This window comes from Capricornis sumatraensis, chromosome 3, assembly GCF_032405125.1.
Source record: "Capricornis sumatraensis isolate serow.1 chromosome 3, serow.2, whole genome shotgun sequence".
Taxonomy (NCBI): domain Eukaryota; kingdom Metazoa; phylum Chordata; class Mammalia; order Artiodactyla; family Bovidae; genus Capricornis; species Capricornis sumatraensis.
In genome coordinates this window covers 133,447,450-133,466,915 of record NC_091071.1, presented here as the reverse complement: position 1 = coordinate 133,466,915, position 19,466 = coordinate 133,447,450, and the positions used below count along the sequence as shown (strand labels likewise).

Here is a 19,466-nt window from a genome sequence, read left to right as displayed (position 1 = left end):
GGATGTTAGGGTACCAAGTGTTTGTGGTGCAAATTTATCTATGACTAGAAAGAGAAGAATGGCCACAGAGAGGCAGGGAAAGAGGATATAATTCCACTTAAACATTCAAGCCCTTTGATTAACAACGGAGGAATCATATCTGGTTTTCAATCTATGTGGCTCACAGAAAGAAATGCAATTTCAGGTCTAACTCTCTTTACTAAGCAGCATCTTTTGGAAAGTTCTGTCATTCAGGTACTTCTCTGTGTGCGCAAAATATGTTGAATCATTTGTGCAAAAGAAATCACTTTACCTCTTTTCTTTGCCAACTCATCTGGCTTTATTTCAAGATGAGCTGCAGGGGCATTGGACTTAACAGGAGATGTTTTTGTCTTAGGCTTGCTTGGGTTACAAGGCTGCTCAGCTGACCACTGTAGGCCATCTGACCTCTCTGGTGTTCCATGTATAGGTTTGGGGTTCCCATCTAAGGACAGTTTCTGTTGCAGTGGTCTGTTGCCTTCTGTAAGAAAACACCAAATAATGTCTGTGAAGTGATAAACTAAAAACACTGATGATCAGCTGATGGGGATGCCACAATTCTGGGTTTTGTTAACATGTTGGCAATAGTTCCTTTCACTGCAAACAGTCAAGAAACTGTTTTAATAGATTCCCCAGAAGATGAAAGGCTAGACTAGAAAGAGCCTTGTTCTTGGAGTTAGAAAACCTCAGTGGGTGTTTTGACTCTAGTAATTACTTACAGAGTGACCCCAGGCAAGCCACTTATCTCTGAGTCTTAGTTTCCTCACCCATAACTACCCAGGAAGGTCCTTAGGAGCCTTATATGCATGAACAGTTACCCCACTATTCAGTAAAGGCTTAGATGTCTTTAAGTGCAATTTCAAATTGAGGCTATAAAAACATAGCTCTCCCATCTCCAAGTGCTACATCAATGTCTTGTGGTATTTTATTCGGAATTAATGAAGGCAGAAGAGAAGCTAGGGCAAGAATGAAGTGACAACAGGTTCTATGATCATTTCATCTAATTTATGAAAGGATTAAATCAGGAAACATCATCACAATAACTCAACTATATTTTAAATCTAGAGAGTCAGATTCCCTCTGGAGCTTTAACAGATGTGGCAATAAATTAGCAGCACGTTGCTTTCGGCATCTTTCAAAGGTAGGTTCCTATTTAGTTATTGCTGGGGTGGATTAAATGGCACCTCAGTGGCCTGAAAAAGAAATGTATCACACTTAACATCTTACTGACAACCAGAGAGAGCTCTGGGTATGAGAAAAAGGGAAGCCAGCCTGCTTTTGCAGGTCAGGTTCTTGGAGAAAGTTGGGTGTAATGGAAAGAGTGTAGGTTTGGCACTTCTGACCTTCCTGATGTCTGGATTACCTTGTATGAATGAGTCCATTTCTCTGGCCAACTATGGCTCATACCCAAACAGAGCACAACATCATCGCTATGAAGCCCGGCCTCTGTCTCACCTCTCTCTACTTCCTGGTATAACCTGGTGCATTAAATTCAACACAAAGTTTTCATGTCTGCTCTTTCCCTGCAGAGGCTAAGATGCCCTTAAAGGCAGATGCAAAATCTGATTCGTTTTTGAAGCTCCAGTACTTGTGTCTAGCTCAATAGCTATCTGTAGGATTGTGACTGAATTAAAGTACTCTTAAAACGATTTCACAGAAAACAAAAAAAAAAGAAACAAAGAATATCTTTCCTGACACTGTCACAAGCATTATAGAAAATACACTTGGAAAGTACAAAAGAATAGAATTTGGTCCTAGTCAGTTTGGCTTTAGACGTTTGCCCATTTATGATGGGTAAATCTGATTTTAGCTGAATCCATCATTTATTACCTATATATCAAAAAGGCACAGCCTACGTTTTATAGGCTGAATATTGAGTGCCTCTTAAAATTTACTTAAAAGGAAATTATAGCACGCAGTGGAATGTTCAGCCCAGGTGGTGAACAGAGTAAGTAAGTACTGAAAACATCATTTCCTCCAGTAATAAAACAGATGTAAATGATAGTATACAATTTTATCTTTAGTTTTACTAAAGTTTGGAACTTCACTGCAGGGGCAGTGGTTGTCAAACTTTAGTGTGCATAACTTTTCCCCTAGTACTAATTGCAAATGCAAATTCCCTGACACCACCTGCAGAAATTTCGATTCAGAAGTGGATCCAGGATTCAGCTTCCAGGTGTTTCGGTTGGGGTGGAGTTGGATGGTACCTGGGTAGTACCCTCACCAGGAGAAACTCTACTGTGAAAGATGAAAAACTAATTTTTTGATGACTGTATAAATGTTTTGTTAAAAGTGAGTAAGTATAGGCTGGTTCCAACTCTCTCTAAATCACAGTTGAGGTTCAGGCTTGATGAAATTCAATAAATTAAGACTCTAAAATACAGTTCATTGTGCATAGTGTAGTAAATTACTGTTATTCTTGAAAATAAAGGGGATTTCCATTATAGCCTAGTGGAAATAATGACCTTAGAACAGAAGAAAGAAATTATTCTGTTGAATGCAAAAGCATTTTAAATGGAAGACCAGCATGCAAATGAGTTTGGGATTATTAACCTAGAGCTGAATATATTTTGTGTATCAGAGAACTGATATGAGGGCTACTGGTTCATTTCATCATTCATCCAATAAATGTTTATTGAGAAATTTGGGTAGTAGTATTTTTTTTAGGACCTGAAAGCTGTCTCAACAGTGGGGTCATTGAATGCTGGAAAGATCTGAGTTCTCAAAGACTACTTGGGTATATTTGCACACTGGTGGTACAATCTGTCTCCAAATACAGTAAAACGCTAGGATTCTTTCAGATGAAAACTGGTAAATTGGTGGAGGGTTAGAGAACTATTGACTATAACAGAATTAGTTCATTCTGACCACAGGTGCTGATATTTCTAGCAATAGAATAAAGAGTCCTTTCCTGGGTACAGTGATTTTCCTCTAACATTATGAGCTAGAAATACCATCCGTTTTCCAGCTTTCTGAAATCTACTTGTAAACTTTATCATTTTAATTAGAAATTTTGTTTATTTATTTTTGGCTGCACCGAATTTTAGTTGTGGCACATGGGCTCTGTAGTTGTGGTGCAAGGGCTTAGTTGCCCCATGGCATGTGGGATCTTAATTCCCTGACCAGGGATAGAACCTGTGTTCCTGACAGTGGAAGGCAGATTCTGAACCACAGGTCCACCAGGGAAGTCCCTCCACTTGCAATCTTCAATAGACTATAGCTGACTTGGAGCTGAGTCATATCACTCTCCAATAAGGTAGCCACTAGCCACATGAGGCTATTGAACACTTGAAACATGGCTTGTCTGAATCGAGTTGGCTCTAAGTGTAAATCACACACTGAAATGTGAAGACTTAGTACAAAAAAAAGGAGAATTAAAAATATTCCTTTGCTCAATAAAATATATTATCACATGTCAATATGATTGTCAATATAATTTAGATAGAATATATTACTCAATTTAATTCACCTGTTTAGTTTTACTTTTTAAATGTGTCTATTAGACAATTTAAAATTACATGTACAGCTCATACTATTTTTCTATTGAAGAGCCCTAATACAAACCAAAAGAAGCATGAGATTTGTTGGCCTACAATCTGTAGTCATTACAAATTTATATTCTAGACTAAGAGTATTGATTTTAGTGAAACCTTAAAATATCCTCTTCAATTTCTACATGAGAAAAGTGGAGACAGTGATGTATGTCTTGTTCATCATTATATGCTTGGTGCCTTGTGGGTACATGATGAATACTGAATGGATGGGTGAATGAATGAATCAGTATTACTTTCGTACTTTGCATGCCTGGGGCCTTTCCAATTATAGGGAGCCTAGTTTGATATGAGTCTCTGGCTATGTCTTTATCCAATATTCATCAAATACTTGAACCAAAGGAGCTACTTCTTGGAAAGAAAAGTTATCTTTGGAAACACCCAATCTGCCCAGATTTCAATAAAAATTATATTTGAATTTAATCCTTGTCCATGTGTCTAAAAATTTGCTCCTAGAAGCTTATGTGTTTTTGAATCTATTACCCGAAGCTTCCTCTTCTTAAAATTACTTATCAAATCCCAACATAGATGTTATATAGCTTTCTGAGTATAGATCTGATTTCTGATCCAATTTAACTCAACAGGCCTGTATAGAATGACCATCGTGTGCTAGCCCTGGCTAATTCGCAGGAGTTAAATGGGACATAGTCTTTCTGCCCTTAACAACTAGTATGTAAAATGTGAAAAAAGAATATAAGGCTCCAGCATGATAAATCTGAGTTGACCTTTCTCCACTAAACTACTTTGGCACCTCAGTTGAAAATTTATTGACTGTATCTGTGTGTTCTACTGCTGAACTCTATTCTATTCCACAGATCTAACTGTTTCTCCTCACCCTGATACCACATTATCTCATTTACTAATTACTATATGATGAGTCTTAATATTAAATAATGAATGTCCTTCAATTTTACTCTTCTTTTCCAAGATTGCCTCAAGGTCTTAGGTCCTTTGCATTTCAATATAAATTTAACAATGAACTTGTATATTTCTTTTAAAAAAAATCTGATGGGATATTAACTGCATTTGCATTCAGTGTATAAATCAATTCAGAGATAACTGGTATCTTAGTGATATTGCATCTATTGAGTACTGGACATTATATATCTCCCCATTTCTTTAGGTTTTCTTTTATTTGTTGCATCATTTTATGGCTTTCAGTGTCTTGTGCATCTTTAGTTTTTATTCCTAGGACATCAACCCTGAATACTCTTTGCAATGACTGATGCTGAAGCTGAAGCACCAATACTTTGTCCACCTGATGTGAACTGCCAACTCATTTTGGAAAAGATCCTGATGCTGGAAATGACTGAAGGCAGAAGAAGAAGAGGGCAACAGAGGATGAGATGGTTGGATGGCATCACCAACTCAATGGACATGAACTTGGGCAAACTCTGGGAGATGGTGAAGGACAGGATGGTGAAGACTGGACTGCTGCAGTCCATGGGGTGGAAAAGAGTCAGTCATGACTTGGTGACTGAACAAAAATTTTAGATGACATGCAAAATGTCATTGTATATATAGTAATTTTTTAAAACTTCATTTCCCAATTGCTGGTTGCTAGAATACAGAAATACAAATTAGCTTTTATATATTGAACTTGTACCTAAAACACCTTGCTAATTTCCTTATCAGTTTTTTGTTTTATAGCTTTCTTGTAATTTTCTAATAGGCAATAATGATATCTGTAAATGAAGTGTAATTTCTGTCTTTCCAATCTTTCCTTGCCTTATTAGGCTGCCTAGGAATTCTAGGACAATGTGGAAGAATTACTCTTGCATTGTTCTTGATTTTAGGAAAACTACATTCAATATTTTATTATCAAGTATTATATTGGCTATACAGTATAATTTTCATATGCTTATCAGTAATTTTTCTTATCTACTGGGAGTTTTTATTTTATCAACTGATTTAAGATGATCATGCTGTTATTTTCTTTGATTTTGTTACAACATTGGTTGCTTTTAAAATGTTAAACCAATGCTGCATTCCTGAAAAAAACTACTTTGGTTATAGTGTATTAACTTTTTAATATATTGTCCTTATTTTGGTTTGCTAATATTTTGTTGAGGATTTTGCTCTTTTATTTATGAGCAATGTGGTCCTGAGATTTTTCCTGTAATAATTTTTGTCAGGTTTTGATAAGGCTATGCTGGCCTCATTAAATGAGTTGAAAAGTGCTGACTTCCTTCTATTTCTAAACTATTTCAGGAAATAAAGATTTGTTTAAGACTGCTATTATTTTTTCCTAAATTAAGAGTTCACTGGTGAAGCCACCTCAGCCTGGAATTTTAATTACCAATTGCTTTGATGGATTTAGAGCTATTTCTATTTTCCATTTCTTCTCATGTGCATTTTAGTGACTCATATTTTTAAAGAAATTTGTTCACTTCCCTTTTGGCATAAAATTCTGTTATAATATCCTGTTGCTAGTCTTTAAATAAATAAATGAGGGATCAGAATCGATTTCATTACCGATAGTGGTAACTGGGTTACTGTATTTTCATTATGGTGCAGTTCAAATTATTTTCTAGTATCTCTTGTGAATTTTTTTCCTTTGATCAATAGAGTATTTATTTTTGTGTATTTATTTTGGTTGTGCTGCATGGCTTGCAGGATCTTAGTTCCCTAACCAGGGATTGAACCCAGGTCCTCAACAGTAAAAGCACAGAGACCAAACCACTGGACTGCCAGGAAATAGCCCATCAATGAATTATTTAGAAGGTTGATTAATTTCTAAATTTTTGGAAATTTTCTAGATATCTTAGTGCTATTAAATGTTATTTTACTTTTATTTTTGGTCAAAGAACATAATCTAAAGATTTTAATACTTAAATTTTTTTGAAACTTATTTTATGGTCTAGCAATGGGTCAATTTTGGTGAAAATGTCATGTGTCCTTCAAGTTGTCAGGTGTAGTGTTCTACAAATGTCAATTAGGTCAAGTTGGTTGACAACACTATTCAAAAATTCTGAAAGATTTTTAATATACTTGCTCTATCAGTTACTAATAAAATGGTGATAAAACCCATAACTATTGTGAATTTGGTCTGTCTCTGCCTTCATGTGTAAAGTGCATTTCTTTAATCAGCATATGATCGGGTCTTGCTACTGGTCTTGCTATCCAGTCTGTCAATCTCTGCTGTTTAATTAGAGTCTTTTGTCCATCTCCATTTAATATAATTATTGGCATTACTGGGTTATGTTTACCATTTTGAGTTGTGTTTATTCTTTCTTTGATTTTTTTCCTTACTTCTTTTAGGTGAAATGGTTTTCAAGAAATTGTTAGTCTTATCTGTTTTGTGATACCTCTTCATTCTTTGCTTTTAGAGGTTGTTCCAAGGATTATAGTGAAAGTGAAAGTGAAGTCACTCAGTCGTGTCCGACTCTTTGTGACCCTGTGGACTGTAGCCCACCAGCATCCTTCATCCATGGGATTCTCCAGGCAAGAATACTGGAGTGGGTTGCCATTTCCTTCATCATTAATTTATCATAGTGTCCTTTGAATCAATATTATACTGCCTCATGTATAATGTAACAATCATACAATAATAAATAAATAATTACACATACCCACTTCTATCAACTGTATACTTATAGCCATATATTTTACCTCTGTGTTTGTTGTGAACCTCAGAATACATTGTTATTATTTTTGCTTTAAGCAGCCAATTGATTTTCAAAAAAAACAAAGAAGGAAAAAGAAACATTTTTCTTTCTATCCATGTATTTACCATTTTCAGTGTTTTTCATTTCTTCCAGCAGATTCAAATTTCAATCTAGTATCATTTACTTTCAACCTAAAGAATATCCTTTAGCTTGTTTTGTAGTGCAACTCTGTTGGTGAAAAATTCTTTCCATTTTTGTTTATCTTAAAATATCTTGACTTTATCTTCCTTTTTGAAGGATGTTTTCTCTCTCTCTCTCTCTCTCTATATATATATATATATATATATATATATAAAATTCCGTATTGGCAGTTATTCCTATTACTTTATAGATTTCATTCTGGAGTTTCCTGGCCCTTATCATTTCTGATGAGAAGTTAACCTTTACTCTTCTTGTTGTCTCCTGTTTGTTATGTGTGTTTTATCCTTTGACTGATTTAAAATTTTATCTTCATTTCTGACTTTCAGCAGTTTGAGTGTGACAGGCTTTGGTGTGATTTTCTATCATTTATTCTGCTTGGATTTTGATGAGCTTTTTGGATACGTGCGTTGTGGTTTTATGTTAAGTTTGGAAAAACTGTGGGCATCGTTTCTTCATATGTCCCCCTGTTTCTCCATTCTCTCCTTTTTTCTTCTGAGATTCCAATTACATATCTATGAGAATGCTTGATATTGTCCCTGGAGTCACTGAGGCTCTGCTTCTTTTGTTACCATTTTGTTTTCTCTTTTCTTCAGTTTGGATAATTTCTTTTGACCTGTCTTCAAGTTCACGGATCCTTTAGTCTTTATTGTCCAAATTGCTGCCAAATTGCTGTCCAAGTTGCATCTGATGACTTCCAAAAACTTCAAATACCGTACTTATTAGTTCCAAGGTTGTCATTTCATTCTTTCCATCTCTCCTGAAACTCTCCTCCCTTCATCTATTAAGTCCACTTTTTTGGGCAAAATTTTAAAACATATTGATAATCCTTGTCTGCGGATTTCAACATCTGGGTTGTCTATGGGTCTGCTTCTAATGACTAATCTTTCTCTTCACTAAAGGTCACATTTTCTTCTTGCAATGTCTAGTAATATAATAATACTTTAAACTGGATAGTGAATATTGTGGATGACACTTTGAGAAACACTGGGTTTTGTTATTTTCTTGTGAAGAATTTTGGATTTTATTCTAACGGTCATTAAAATACTAGCCTATCACTTTCTGCTCTCCCTACTCCCACCCCTCCCTTTTCACCTTGAAGGCAAATGTTAGACATCTTATAAAACAAACTGGAATGGAAGTAGGTAAGGGAATAGTGGACTGTTCCTTAAAATATCTTTATTTAATTACCCTGCTCTATGCCTCTCTTTCTAGGCTTGTCCCCCATCCTAAAAGCCAACTCTAGATCTAGCGTTTCCCCATTTTCTGCCAGGCAGTCAGCATCCTTCCTGCCAAAGCTCCCTCCCTCTGAAGTCTACGGGGCAACTTGCCACATTCCGCCTCATCAGTCCTCTCCCATCTGCTTTCCTTCCTCTAGAAACTGGGGCTGTCTTTTCCCTTTCCTTCATCATTGTGCATTTCCATATTTAAAAATTCCTTTACTATAATTTAGTAGGGTTTGTGACGAAGAAGACATAAATTCTTGCCTTTATCTTTCTTAAAAAATTATTGATATGCTTTGCCAAATTATTTTCTAGCCACTTAGACCCACTGACACTCAACTGTAGTGCATGTAATTGTACTTACACTTAACTCTTGTCAATACTGAGAACTATCCATTTTCCAGTTACTAAATCTTAGTGTCTACTTACATATTTGACTTGTCCTTGATTTATTTTACAGAGTAAAACATGAACAGAGTTGGTTGTTTTCTATTAACAGTATCAAAGAAAACAAATCTTCTTTGGGGGAGAAATATATAAACTTAGATCCAAAGATTTTCATAATATATGTACAACTACGTATGTGTTCAGATTTGAAAGTCTCTGAAAACTCCCTTGTCTCTTTAGCTTTTTGGTGAAAGCCTTTTGTACTTAAAGGTAGACTGAAGGAAGTATACACAGAATTCAAGTCTAAATTTAAAGGATGTATTAAGGAACTTCCCTGATGGTCCAGTGACTAAGACTCTTTGCTTCCACTGCAGGAAACATGGGTTCAATCCCTAGTGGGGAAACTAGATCCAACATGCTGCAACTAAGACCCAGCACAGTTAAAAAAATAAAATAAATATTAAAGGATATATTTATTATAGAGTAGTTCTAAAATAGTTATTTTAACGCACTGAGTTAAGATGACTTCATAGTCTCCCATACAAATGTAATTTCAGTAAATCACATCATCTCATGATTAACTTAGTATTATAACTGGTTCTATCAAGAAAAAAAACTTTGATAAAATATAATTTTGCTATTATAAAATAATGCCTAAAATTCTTAATGTCTGTGTTACTTAAAGCATTACTATTCTCTTAAAAGTACTTGTGTGAATACAATAGTGTTTTCTGATAACCAATAATAAAGTAATTGGTAGATTTTTGACCACTGATCTTAGTATTCTTAAATAGTTACAAAAGAAGAAATGCAAATGGAAATTAAACATGGCAAAATGCTCCATTTTCTTACTAATAAATTTTACAAATAAAACAATGAGATTAGTGCAATCTTTTTGGACAGCAATATATTAAGAATTTTAAAAATATTCATACCCTTTGAACTCAATAATTCCACTTCTAAGAAAGTAGGTCAAGAAAAAGATTGTTCATAAAGATTTATATACAAAATATGTTCATTACAGCATTGCTTATAATAGCAAGGGGAAACAATGTATATGGACAACAGTTTGGAAATAATTAAAATAAATGGCAAGTTCATAAAAACACAGCGCAGCTATTAAGGTCATGTTTTTAAAGAACAAAATGATATGAGGTAACGTTTATAATGTCATGTTAAGTAAAAAGCAAGATACAAAAGTTCACACACTACATTACATTTGTAAAAATGACCCCTATATATCTATAAATCTAAAACATTCTGAAATGAAATTTAACCGTGGTTGTTTCTAGGAGGTAGGCTTTTCCCCCCCTAAACCTTACTGTATTTTTCACATCTCTTCAATTAATATAAATGTCTTTTAAAACTGGAAATACAAAATCCACAATTATCTTTTAAAAGCAGCATCGGAACTCAAACATTTTAAATTCAGGCAAGAATACCGGAGTGGGTTGCCATGCCCTCCTCCAGGAGATCTTTCCCACCCAGGGATTGAACCCAAGTCTCCTGCAGTGCAGACAGAGTCTCCACCATCTGAGCCACCAGAGAAGCCCCAAATTAACCTTTACATATCCATTTATTTATATTAATAACTCAATACAAATAATGAAAAAGGCTTGAGTGCTTATTATGTCCAGTTGTTGTTCTAGACACCAAAAACACAACAGTGGTAAAAGACATCTGTGGTTTCCATCTCATAGAACTTGCAGCCTCAAAGGAAGACACATAAACCACACCACCACACAAACACATGCAGAATTACAACTCTGATAAGTTTTATGGAAACAAAAGTGTAGAGTCCTGAAATCTACACTTGGCATGTATGTGACTTAGGGATATCAAGAATGAATTCTCCACAGAAGAAACAACTAAGCTCACCTGAAATCACATAAAAAACTAATCAGATGAGTAGGGAAGAAAGCTGCATTCCAGGCAGACAGTGTTTGAAGCAGTTATCAAATTATTATCTCTGGACTCTAAATCTACCCTTGTTTGCCCTACTTTGTGATAACTAGCAGTGGACCCTGTAAACAATTTTCTTTTGCCAATTGGTAGATTGTTACCTTTGTTAGTAGAGGGCAACAAAGAGTCCCCTGCAAGGTGATGAGGGCAGAAATACACTCCTGGTTTTGGTCCCTCATCATTATTATTATTCCCTACAGGAGCCAGCAGCCATGCAGAGGAGTTCCGGATGCATGCTCATGCCACGTTCCCTGACCTCCCCTGGTGGCAAGGGCTTTGAGCAGTTCCAGTCCATCTACACTCTCCGGAAATGGTAGGCTTCTTCTATAGGACAGCTCGGCCCAGGCCTTATGCCAAGATCTTTTGTCACCACAAGGCTGCGAGCATGTTCCTCTGGTAGTCATGACTATTTACTGGAAGGACTGATTCTGCAGCTGGAGGTTCAGAACTTTGGCCACTGGATGGAAAGAGCCAGCTCACTGGAAAAGACCCTGATGCTAGGAAAGATGGAGGGTAGGAGGAGAAGGGGATGACAGAGGGTGAGATGGTTGGATGGCATCACCGACTCAATGGGCATGAGTCTGAGCAAATTCCGGGAGACAGTGAAGGACAGGGAAGCCTGGTGTGCTGCAGTCCATGGGGTTGCAAAGAGTCAGACACGACTGAGCGACCAAACAACAACAAACAACTGGTAACCACACACTTTATTTGATGAGGCCAGAATCTAGTTTTAGACCAGGGGAATCTCCCAGTCCTACTTCCTTTATTGTCCAGCCTTCTTGGAAACAGTAACTGTTCTCTTGACAGGCCTAGACCCCTGAGAGTCCTCACTTACCAATTAGTAGTTAGCCACCTCCTACTGTTTTAGTTAGCAGTTCTTGCTATTACATTCCACCTATTCAAATAACCAGTGTGGCTTCTGTCTCCTGACTTAAATCTGACTGATGTACACAGCCCTTATGTGGGACTAAGAGGAGACCAGTATGGCTGAAGCAAAGAGCAAGAATCAACACACCAGATCATGAGGCTGGAATGGGACACAAGGGCCAGAATATGCAGGAAATGGCAACTCACTCCAGTACTCTTGCCTGGAAAATCCCATGGACAGAGAAGCCTGATAGACTACAGTCCATGGGATTGCAAAGAGTTGGACACGACTGAGCGACTTCACTTTCACTTATAGGCCAGAGTAAGACTTTCGGTCTTTATCTTTAAAAGTCCAAATATGTGTTATCTGAAGAGATTACAGGATAGAGAATGATTTAGAGGGGAACAGAATGAATGCCAGGTGATTAAGGAGTGGATTACTATAGCAGCAGAGACAAGAGAAGATGGTTTGGATGGGAATGTAGAGATCAAGATAGTGAGGAATGGATGGATGCCAGGAATATTTGAAAAAGAAAACCAATAGGACTTGGTGATCAAGTGAATATCAGGGGAGAGGAAGATGTCTTGACTGATGCCTAGATTTCTGTCTTGCTTCAGGATGGATGGATGGTACACTAAGATCAAAAGGCTAAGACTGGGAAGGGAGATCAGGAGTTTGTTTTGAGCATGATGTTAGAGTGCTTTGAAATATCAAAGTGAAAATATCAAGTAGGAGTCTAAGTTCAGAGAGTAGCCTCAACTGGGATGAGGAGTTTGTGAGCCAGCATACACAATCAAAGTTACAGCACGACTGAGATGATCTAAGAGAGAGCTTTATGTGAGAAAGGACTTGGAACTAACCCAGCCTTGATGAGCCTCAACAATTAACAGCCAGTTAGAGGAGAAGAACCCTCAAAGGAAACACAGAAGCAATGAAGATGGAGGGGAGAAATCAGGAAACGTATCAGGTCATAGATACCATGATGGTTGAGGAAAGAGTGGTCAATAGTCCTGCAAGGAAAAGGTAACTTAAGGATTGGGAAAATGTCTGCTAGATTAAATACATGGAGGCCAATGGTAAACTCAGTGGGGGCAAATTCTTTGGAGTGATGGGATCTTAAGAAATCGATAAGTGAGAGAGAGGTAAAGACATGGAGACAGTGAGTAAAGATAATTTTCTTAAGATGTTATAGTGATGAAACCCCAAGGCAACTCTTTTCACATTACAATTATTGTATACCTTTATTTGCATCTTACATCATTCTTCTATCACTACGTGACAGGGCAATTAACAGAAATTCAGAGGAGCCAATAACTTTGGAACAAAGACTTAGATAGGTTTAGTCCATTCTGTAAACCTGGATTGGCTCAGATCACGCTGGGAACATTCTGACTGGAAACCAGTCTTTTAATTTATATTGTCTTTACAAGGTCTTAAGTATCACTAATACCTTTAAAGGTTTCAATTCAATTCAGTTCAGTTGCTCAGCCCTGTCTGACTCTTTGCGACCCCATGGACTGCAGCATGCCAGGCCTCCCTGTCCATCACCAACTCCTGGAGTTTACCCAAACTCACGTCCATTGAGTCGGTGACACCATCCAACCATCTCATCCTCTGTTGTCCCCTTCTCCTCCTGCCTTCGATCTTTCCCAGCATCAGGGTCTTATCAAATGAGTCAGTTCTTTGCATCAGGTGGCCAAAGTTTTGGAGTTTCAGCTTCAGCATCAGTCCTTCCGATTAATATTCAGGACTGATTTCCTTTAGGGTGGACTGGTTGGATCTCCTTGCAGTCCAAAAAATTAATGGAAGGCATTTTGTTCTTTGCAAGGAGTGCATTCCATTTAATTAAGTCTGTTTATAACTGAAACCTTGTAACTAACAAGGTTTGAGTGGGAAGTTGGGAAGGTATCAGCTATTCAGAGATGAAGATGGTTTGAATTTTTGCTGTAGAGATGCAGCAAAAGTAGTTTTCAAATGAGAAAGAGAAGGGAGAGGGCTCTGGAGTCCACTCTCTCCAGGCGACAGGAAAATGCCCGAGGGGTTTTATACATCCCGTGTCCTTATGTCACTACGTCTTGTGTCTGTTTCTGTCTCCTGCTTTATCACACGCAGAGAAAGGAAGCAGAGGTCTAAGACACAGAAAACACAATGTAAGGCTGCCTCTAACATTACCTGAACTATTCAGACACCGTGCTGCTGGAAGCTGAGTTTGACACTGAACAACACACAGCTACAAACGAGAGTTAACACTAAAGCATTAGATGCCAAAATAAAAGAGTGAGAATAATGATAAATGTGCTTTAAACTATATGCTTCAAAATGCCTGTTCACATGACTGTACTTAATGTCAGCTATATGGCCTAACAAAGCACTATATCTTTAATTAAAAACCAATGGTTACAATGCTACAAGGGCTTTAGCTAAAATAATCCTTAAGTAAGGTTTAAATAAAACATTGGCCTTTTAGACCAAGATAGCCTGATGTCAGGGAACGTGAACGGGGGCTCTCTCAGCATCCACATACCCTCTTCCTTCACCCATTCACATAGGGCCTTATCTGAAGTTGCTACACACACCCCTCCTCCTGCCCCAGCCTCTCTCCTACTTGCTGCCTTCACAACATTTACTATAATCTATAAACATTTAAACTTTCCTGGCGGCTCAGATGGTAAAGAATCAGCTGGCAATGCAGGAGACCCAGGCATGATCCCTGGGTCAGAAGATCCTCTGGAGAAGGAAATGGTAACCCACTCCAGCATCCCTGCCTGGAGAATTCCATGGACAGAGGAGCCTGGTAGGCTGCAGTCCATGGGGTCGCAAAGAGTTGGACACCACTAAGCGACTAACACTTTCACATACACATTTTGGTGGATTCTGGTTTACTGTGCTTCTCTTCTCCCCATTCCCACAAAAGAACATAAACTCCGGGAAGGCAAAAACTTTTTTATCTAGAAGAATTTCTGGCACATGTTAGATGCTTAAAATATTTCCTATATAGATAAAGAAATGACTTCAGGGTTTACTCTGTGTCAAATACTGTGCTAATCACTTTATTTATCTCATTTACTCCTCATCACAATTGCAGAATATTTTGCAGGTGAGACACGGAAGGGGTCACACAACTAGTAAGTGACGAGGCCAAGATTTGAATCCAAACATGTTTAATGCTAAAGCCCTGCTTCTTAGCAATGATATTATGTTGCTTCCATCTGAGAGCTGGAACGGCTGAAATCCCGGAATACACACATTTGGCTTTTCTATTAAAGTTCTCAGCAAGCTGCTTTCTTCTTGTTGATCTTTTCTAATCCTCTGGTCCAATATAGGGTTTAGAAAAGCAGAGGAGATAATCTTGGAGCTAGGGCCAACAACAGGATTAAAAAATCTGCTTGGAAATCTTATAGGGAACCCCACACCACAAAAATATTGTAAAATAGTCTGTTGTTGTTTTCTTCTTTTTTATATGAAGCACAAATGAGGGACAGGCAGCCAACATTCTAAAATAACAGGACCCTTTCTCTCATATTTGCTTCAGTTCACCTAGAGAATAAGAAAGCGGTTCTGTCCCAGAGGCAAGCCACATGCAGAATCTGCCTGGCAAAGGTAAAACGATGAGGCTGCCCCTGTTCTCCCACACAGGGCAGAAGCCCAGACCGTGGAGGTCAGTGAACACAGCATGGGGCCTTCTGTTAGAAACTAGTAACAGGTAACGGAAGAGCTGGCTTCCCAAGATGCTTTACAAGATGAGAGGAAATAAAGGAAGCCTGCTGGGAAGAGGAGCTGAAGACAAGGAAAGCCCCGTCCCCAAGCTTATCTCAATGGAGCCAATTGGTAGCCCACAATCCTGCTTCTTTCCTACTGGATGGGAATTGTGTCCAGGGGGAAAAGGACAGCAGAGGAATCTGAATTCCTATTCTAGCCCATGCGGTGATAAGCATATAGACATTTCAGCAATCTGACCCTTAGGGAAAATAGAGTAGCAGCCACATCTGGGAAAAATGAAACCTAAGGTCATAATGCACTTTAACCATTTAGATAGAGCCTTAGAAATAAAAGTGACCCTTGGCATTACTTCTGTGAAAATAAATCTTGATCTACTCCTTGTCTGACTTTGTACTTAGATGCAGATAATCTTGATTGCATTATGTAAAAGATCTAATTTGAGTGGTTATTAAAAATTCTGAAATACAGAAAAAACTACTCCAAGGCTTAAAAAAGTAATTTTGTACTAAGTTTAAATCAAACTCCCCAACTTCAGAGCTATACGCTGACTTGCAGCATTGTCCCACTCGACAGTACTATATTTACAGCCTGAAATGATGATGCCTTTGGTGGTTATTTTTCATGTGGGAAGTCACACTAACACCCCGGAACCACCTGCACATATCTTAAGGCTAACTTTTCCCCTACCAGCAAATGATCCTTTTTAAAACCTTTAGAAAGAGAGATCTTGAATGTCAAGGTGTTATAAAAGATAAAACACGCTTTCCACATGTTCACAGCCTGCTGCCCAACTGGGTATTCAGGGCAAGCTTCCCTGAGCCAGTTTCATCACTGGAAAGCTTGATAAATGTTCCGCCACCAGCAGACTGGAGATTTCTTTAAGGCTCATACTTTGAACTCACTCAAGTACAGAATATAATTATCTGGTTTTGTTATGATTACTTTTCCCTAATTTTTCAATTATATACATCTTTCAGGAGTTATGGAGCCTGTGGTTTTAGTAATAACTCTCTAATGCATGCATAAAATTGCATGGATTTGAGTCAGGCTTTTGCTAACCAGACAGAGTTACCCCTGGGGCATAGATCTTCTCAGCTTTTTGACCCCGGGGCCTTGGTCTACTCAGCTATGAAGTGAGGGGATTAAGGGATCTTTCCTATCCTGCCCAGTTTCAAAGGTCTACTCAAAATGGGGTGCAGTAATATGCAAGATCCGACACTCATCTGTAAAATATTTAGCAGAGATCTCAGGATTTCTGAGAAATTGAACAAAGCATTTCAGAAGTCATTTGATAGTTTTGGCATCAACCTCCTGATTAATCTTCATTATCTTTGCAAAGAAACTTAACTAGCTATAAACTCATTTTGAAATTTATGATCACAAGCTGTTGCTGAAGTTAATGGTCAACCAGAAGAATTCCCTTCCTTTTGCAAAAACTTCTGATAACCTTCCACTGTCGTCATTTATTCTTTAACAGAAAGATTTACATGATAATATATCTGTTTTATTAATTATTAACAAATAATACTGATATACCTTAATGACTTCATGCTAAACTTACAAAGCTGAGGGATCTTGGGATGGTTCTTTGTGCAATAAAGTATTCTTTGCCAACAGTTTCATGACAGGGTTCACAAAAGCCCCTTGTACAGAGAACTCATCTGCTGGGTATTTAACTTTCAAGGCAGCTCTCCACTGTGAAGTGAAGCGCTTCAATATTGCATTTGCTCTAATGTCATATACTTGATAGAGTTACTGAAATTGTTTTAGGAAGAAGGTATAAATTATAAGTAAATGAACAAATATATGTGCTGGGCTTTTAATGTATGATTGATATCACAACAGCAACCTGAGTAATTAGATTTTGAAAGTAATTCGTGTGAAAGCAATCACAGGCAAAGTTGGGAATGTGCCATTCGATTATTTAATTTCTTTCTCTTGCCCTGACCATAAATCAAAACATTCTCAAAATTGTAGGCAGAGGAAAAGCTGAATTAAAAGATGACTGGAACATCCAGATTCTAAAGAGAAATAGGTTATTTTTGTTGTTTGTTGTAAGATATCATTGTGTAGTAAGGATTTTCTGAATTATGGCACTATTAATAGTGTTGTTAGGTAATGTTTATGGAAGAAAAGTAGAGCTTTGTGAGCAATTAGAAAACTTCTTAATTGTTACACAGTGTCAGTTATTTCATGCTTCCTCATGGTAATCCCTGATTTAGAAAAGGTTATCATGTGATTTTCGGTTTGCACCTGTCTCTTCTGCTTGACTAAACTCTCCCTGTAGGTTGTTGTTCAGTTGCTAAGTCATGTCCGACTTTTTGTGACCCCAAGGATTGCAGCATGCCAGGCTTCCCTGTCCTTCACTATCTCCCAGAGTTTGCTCAAACTTATGTCCATTGAATCAGTGATGCCATCTAACCATCTCATCCTCTGTCACCCCCTTCTCCTCCCGTCCTCAATCTTTCAGGGTCTTTTCCAATTTTAGTCAGCTCTTTGCATCAGGTGGCCAAAGTACTGGAGCTTCAGCTTCAGCATCAGTCTTTCCAATAAATATTCAGGATTAATTTCCCTTAGAATTGGCTGATTTGATCTCCCTGCAGTCCAAGGCACTCTCAAAGTCTTCTCCAACACTACAGCTCGAAATCATCAATTCTTTGGCACTCAGCCTTCTTTATGGTTCAATGGTCCCATTCATACATGACTACTGGAAAAACCATAGCTTTGACTATACGAATCTTTGTCTGAAAAGTGATGTCTCTGCTTTTTAAGCCCCTGTTTTATTCATCTTTGGTTTATTTCAGGAGATGTTTTGAAAAACTTTTAAAATTTATCTAAGTAATTTTGTATGGGTGGGTGTTGGGGGCAGGATGCTAGATGACTCACAATCACAGGAATCCCACACAATGAAGAACTGCCCAGTGACCTGAATTTTCTCATGTCTTCCCAGACACGTGACATATAAACTCAAAGTATTTTTTGTACAGTTTTCCTATGGATTTACAAGATTTACTTGGATTTCCAGGGTTCAACTACTATATACATTAAGAGAAAACTGTACTCTCTGGTGTTTATAACTTTACCAAGAGTTTTTCACCATTTGGAAAATTCCATGGCCAACCACAAGGGCAGTCACAGTATTTGAGTGGATAATTAGCAATTTTCAGGCTGCATTTGTAGCAGCTGCTTTCCCAGTGACCCCACGTCTACATTAAAATATACTTATTTAGTTTTTACTTCACATGTTGAATATAAAAAAACAGTATTCACGTTATCCAGTTGACTACTGTCTCCCTTCCTGTAAGTGTAAAGCGATTCATGATAAGTGTACGGTATGAACATCTGACCATTTGATTAAGCCTTCTATTTTAGCTATTCTTGAACTTCTTATATTTTTATATTATTGATGTTCTGTTTCTAGGTAGATTTATATTATCTATGGATTTTACTTTAGGACTTGACATAAAAATGGAGCTTTGGGCCAAATGGTATTGAAGATCACAGATCTAGTAGAATCCTGTACAGTTGCCATATTTTACAGAAAGGAAATGGGACACTAGAGATGAAATGATGCCCTTAAGGTCATACGGTTGATTAAGAAGCAGCCTTTCATTGAGTGATGACTATATAGCTGTAGCACAAATAAAGAATATTCCAGATTCTAACAGCCTGGAAGATTATATTCTATTGCACGATATAAAATACCAGGAGATAAAATAATTTGGTCTACCCTTTAATAACATTTCCTTTGGTCACCAATTATCCCTCCCTTTTCTTAGCCAAAGTGCCTTTAGAAAGAAAAATTTCTTTAAGCTGGAATTTCTATTTTCCTGATGATTCCAACAGAGACTAGAACTATATTTTTTAGATTAAAACAATCCTCTGACTTTTGCAGGGCTGGATTGGACATGTCTTCTCTGGGCCTGTGACT

At 37.5% G+C, this 19,466-nt stretch overlaps 1 protein-coding gene across 6 annotated transcripts in view; it reads right to left on the bottom strand.

Moving 5' to 3' along the window:
- Positions 1 to 19,466, bottom strand: part of SPATS2L (spermatogenesis associated serine rich 2 like) — a 184,026-nt gene that overhangs the window by 39,723 nt on the left and 124,837 nt on the right. For 5 of the 6 annotated variants that reach the window (XM_068967263.1, XM_068967268.1, XM_068967266.1 and 2 more), the window contains one exon: positions 293 to 499. The exons of the other annotated variant lie outside the window; for it this stretch is intronic. In XM_068967263.1, coding sequence (XP_068823364.1) covers positions 293 to 499 — 207 coding nt within the window. The remainder of the gene's footprint in view (positions 1 to 292; positions 500 to 19,466) is intronic. 6 annotated transcript variants of the gene reach the window in all.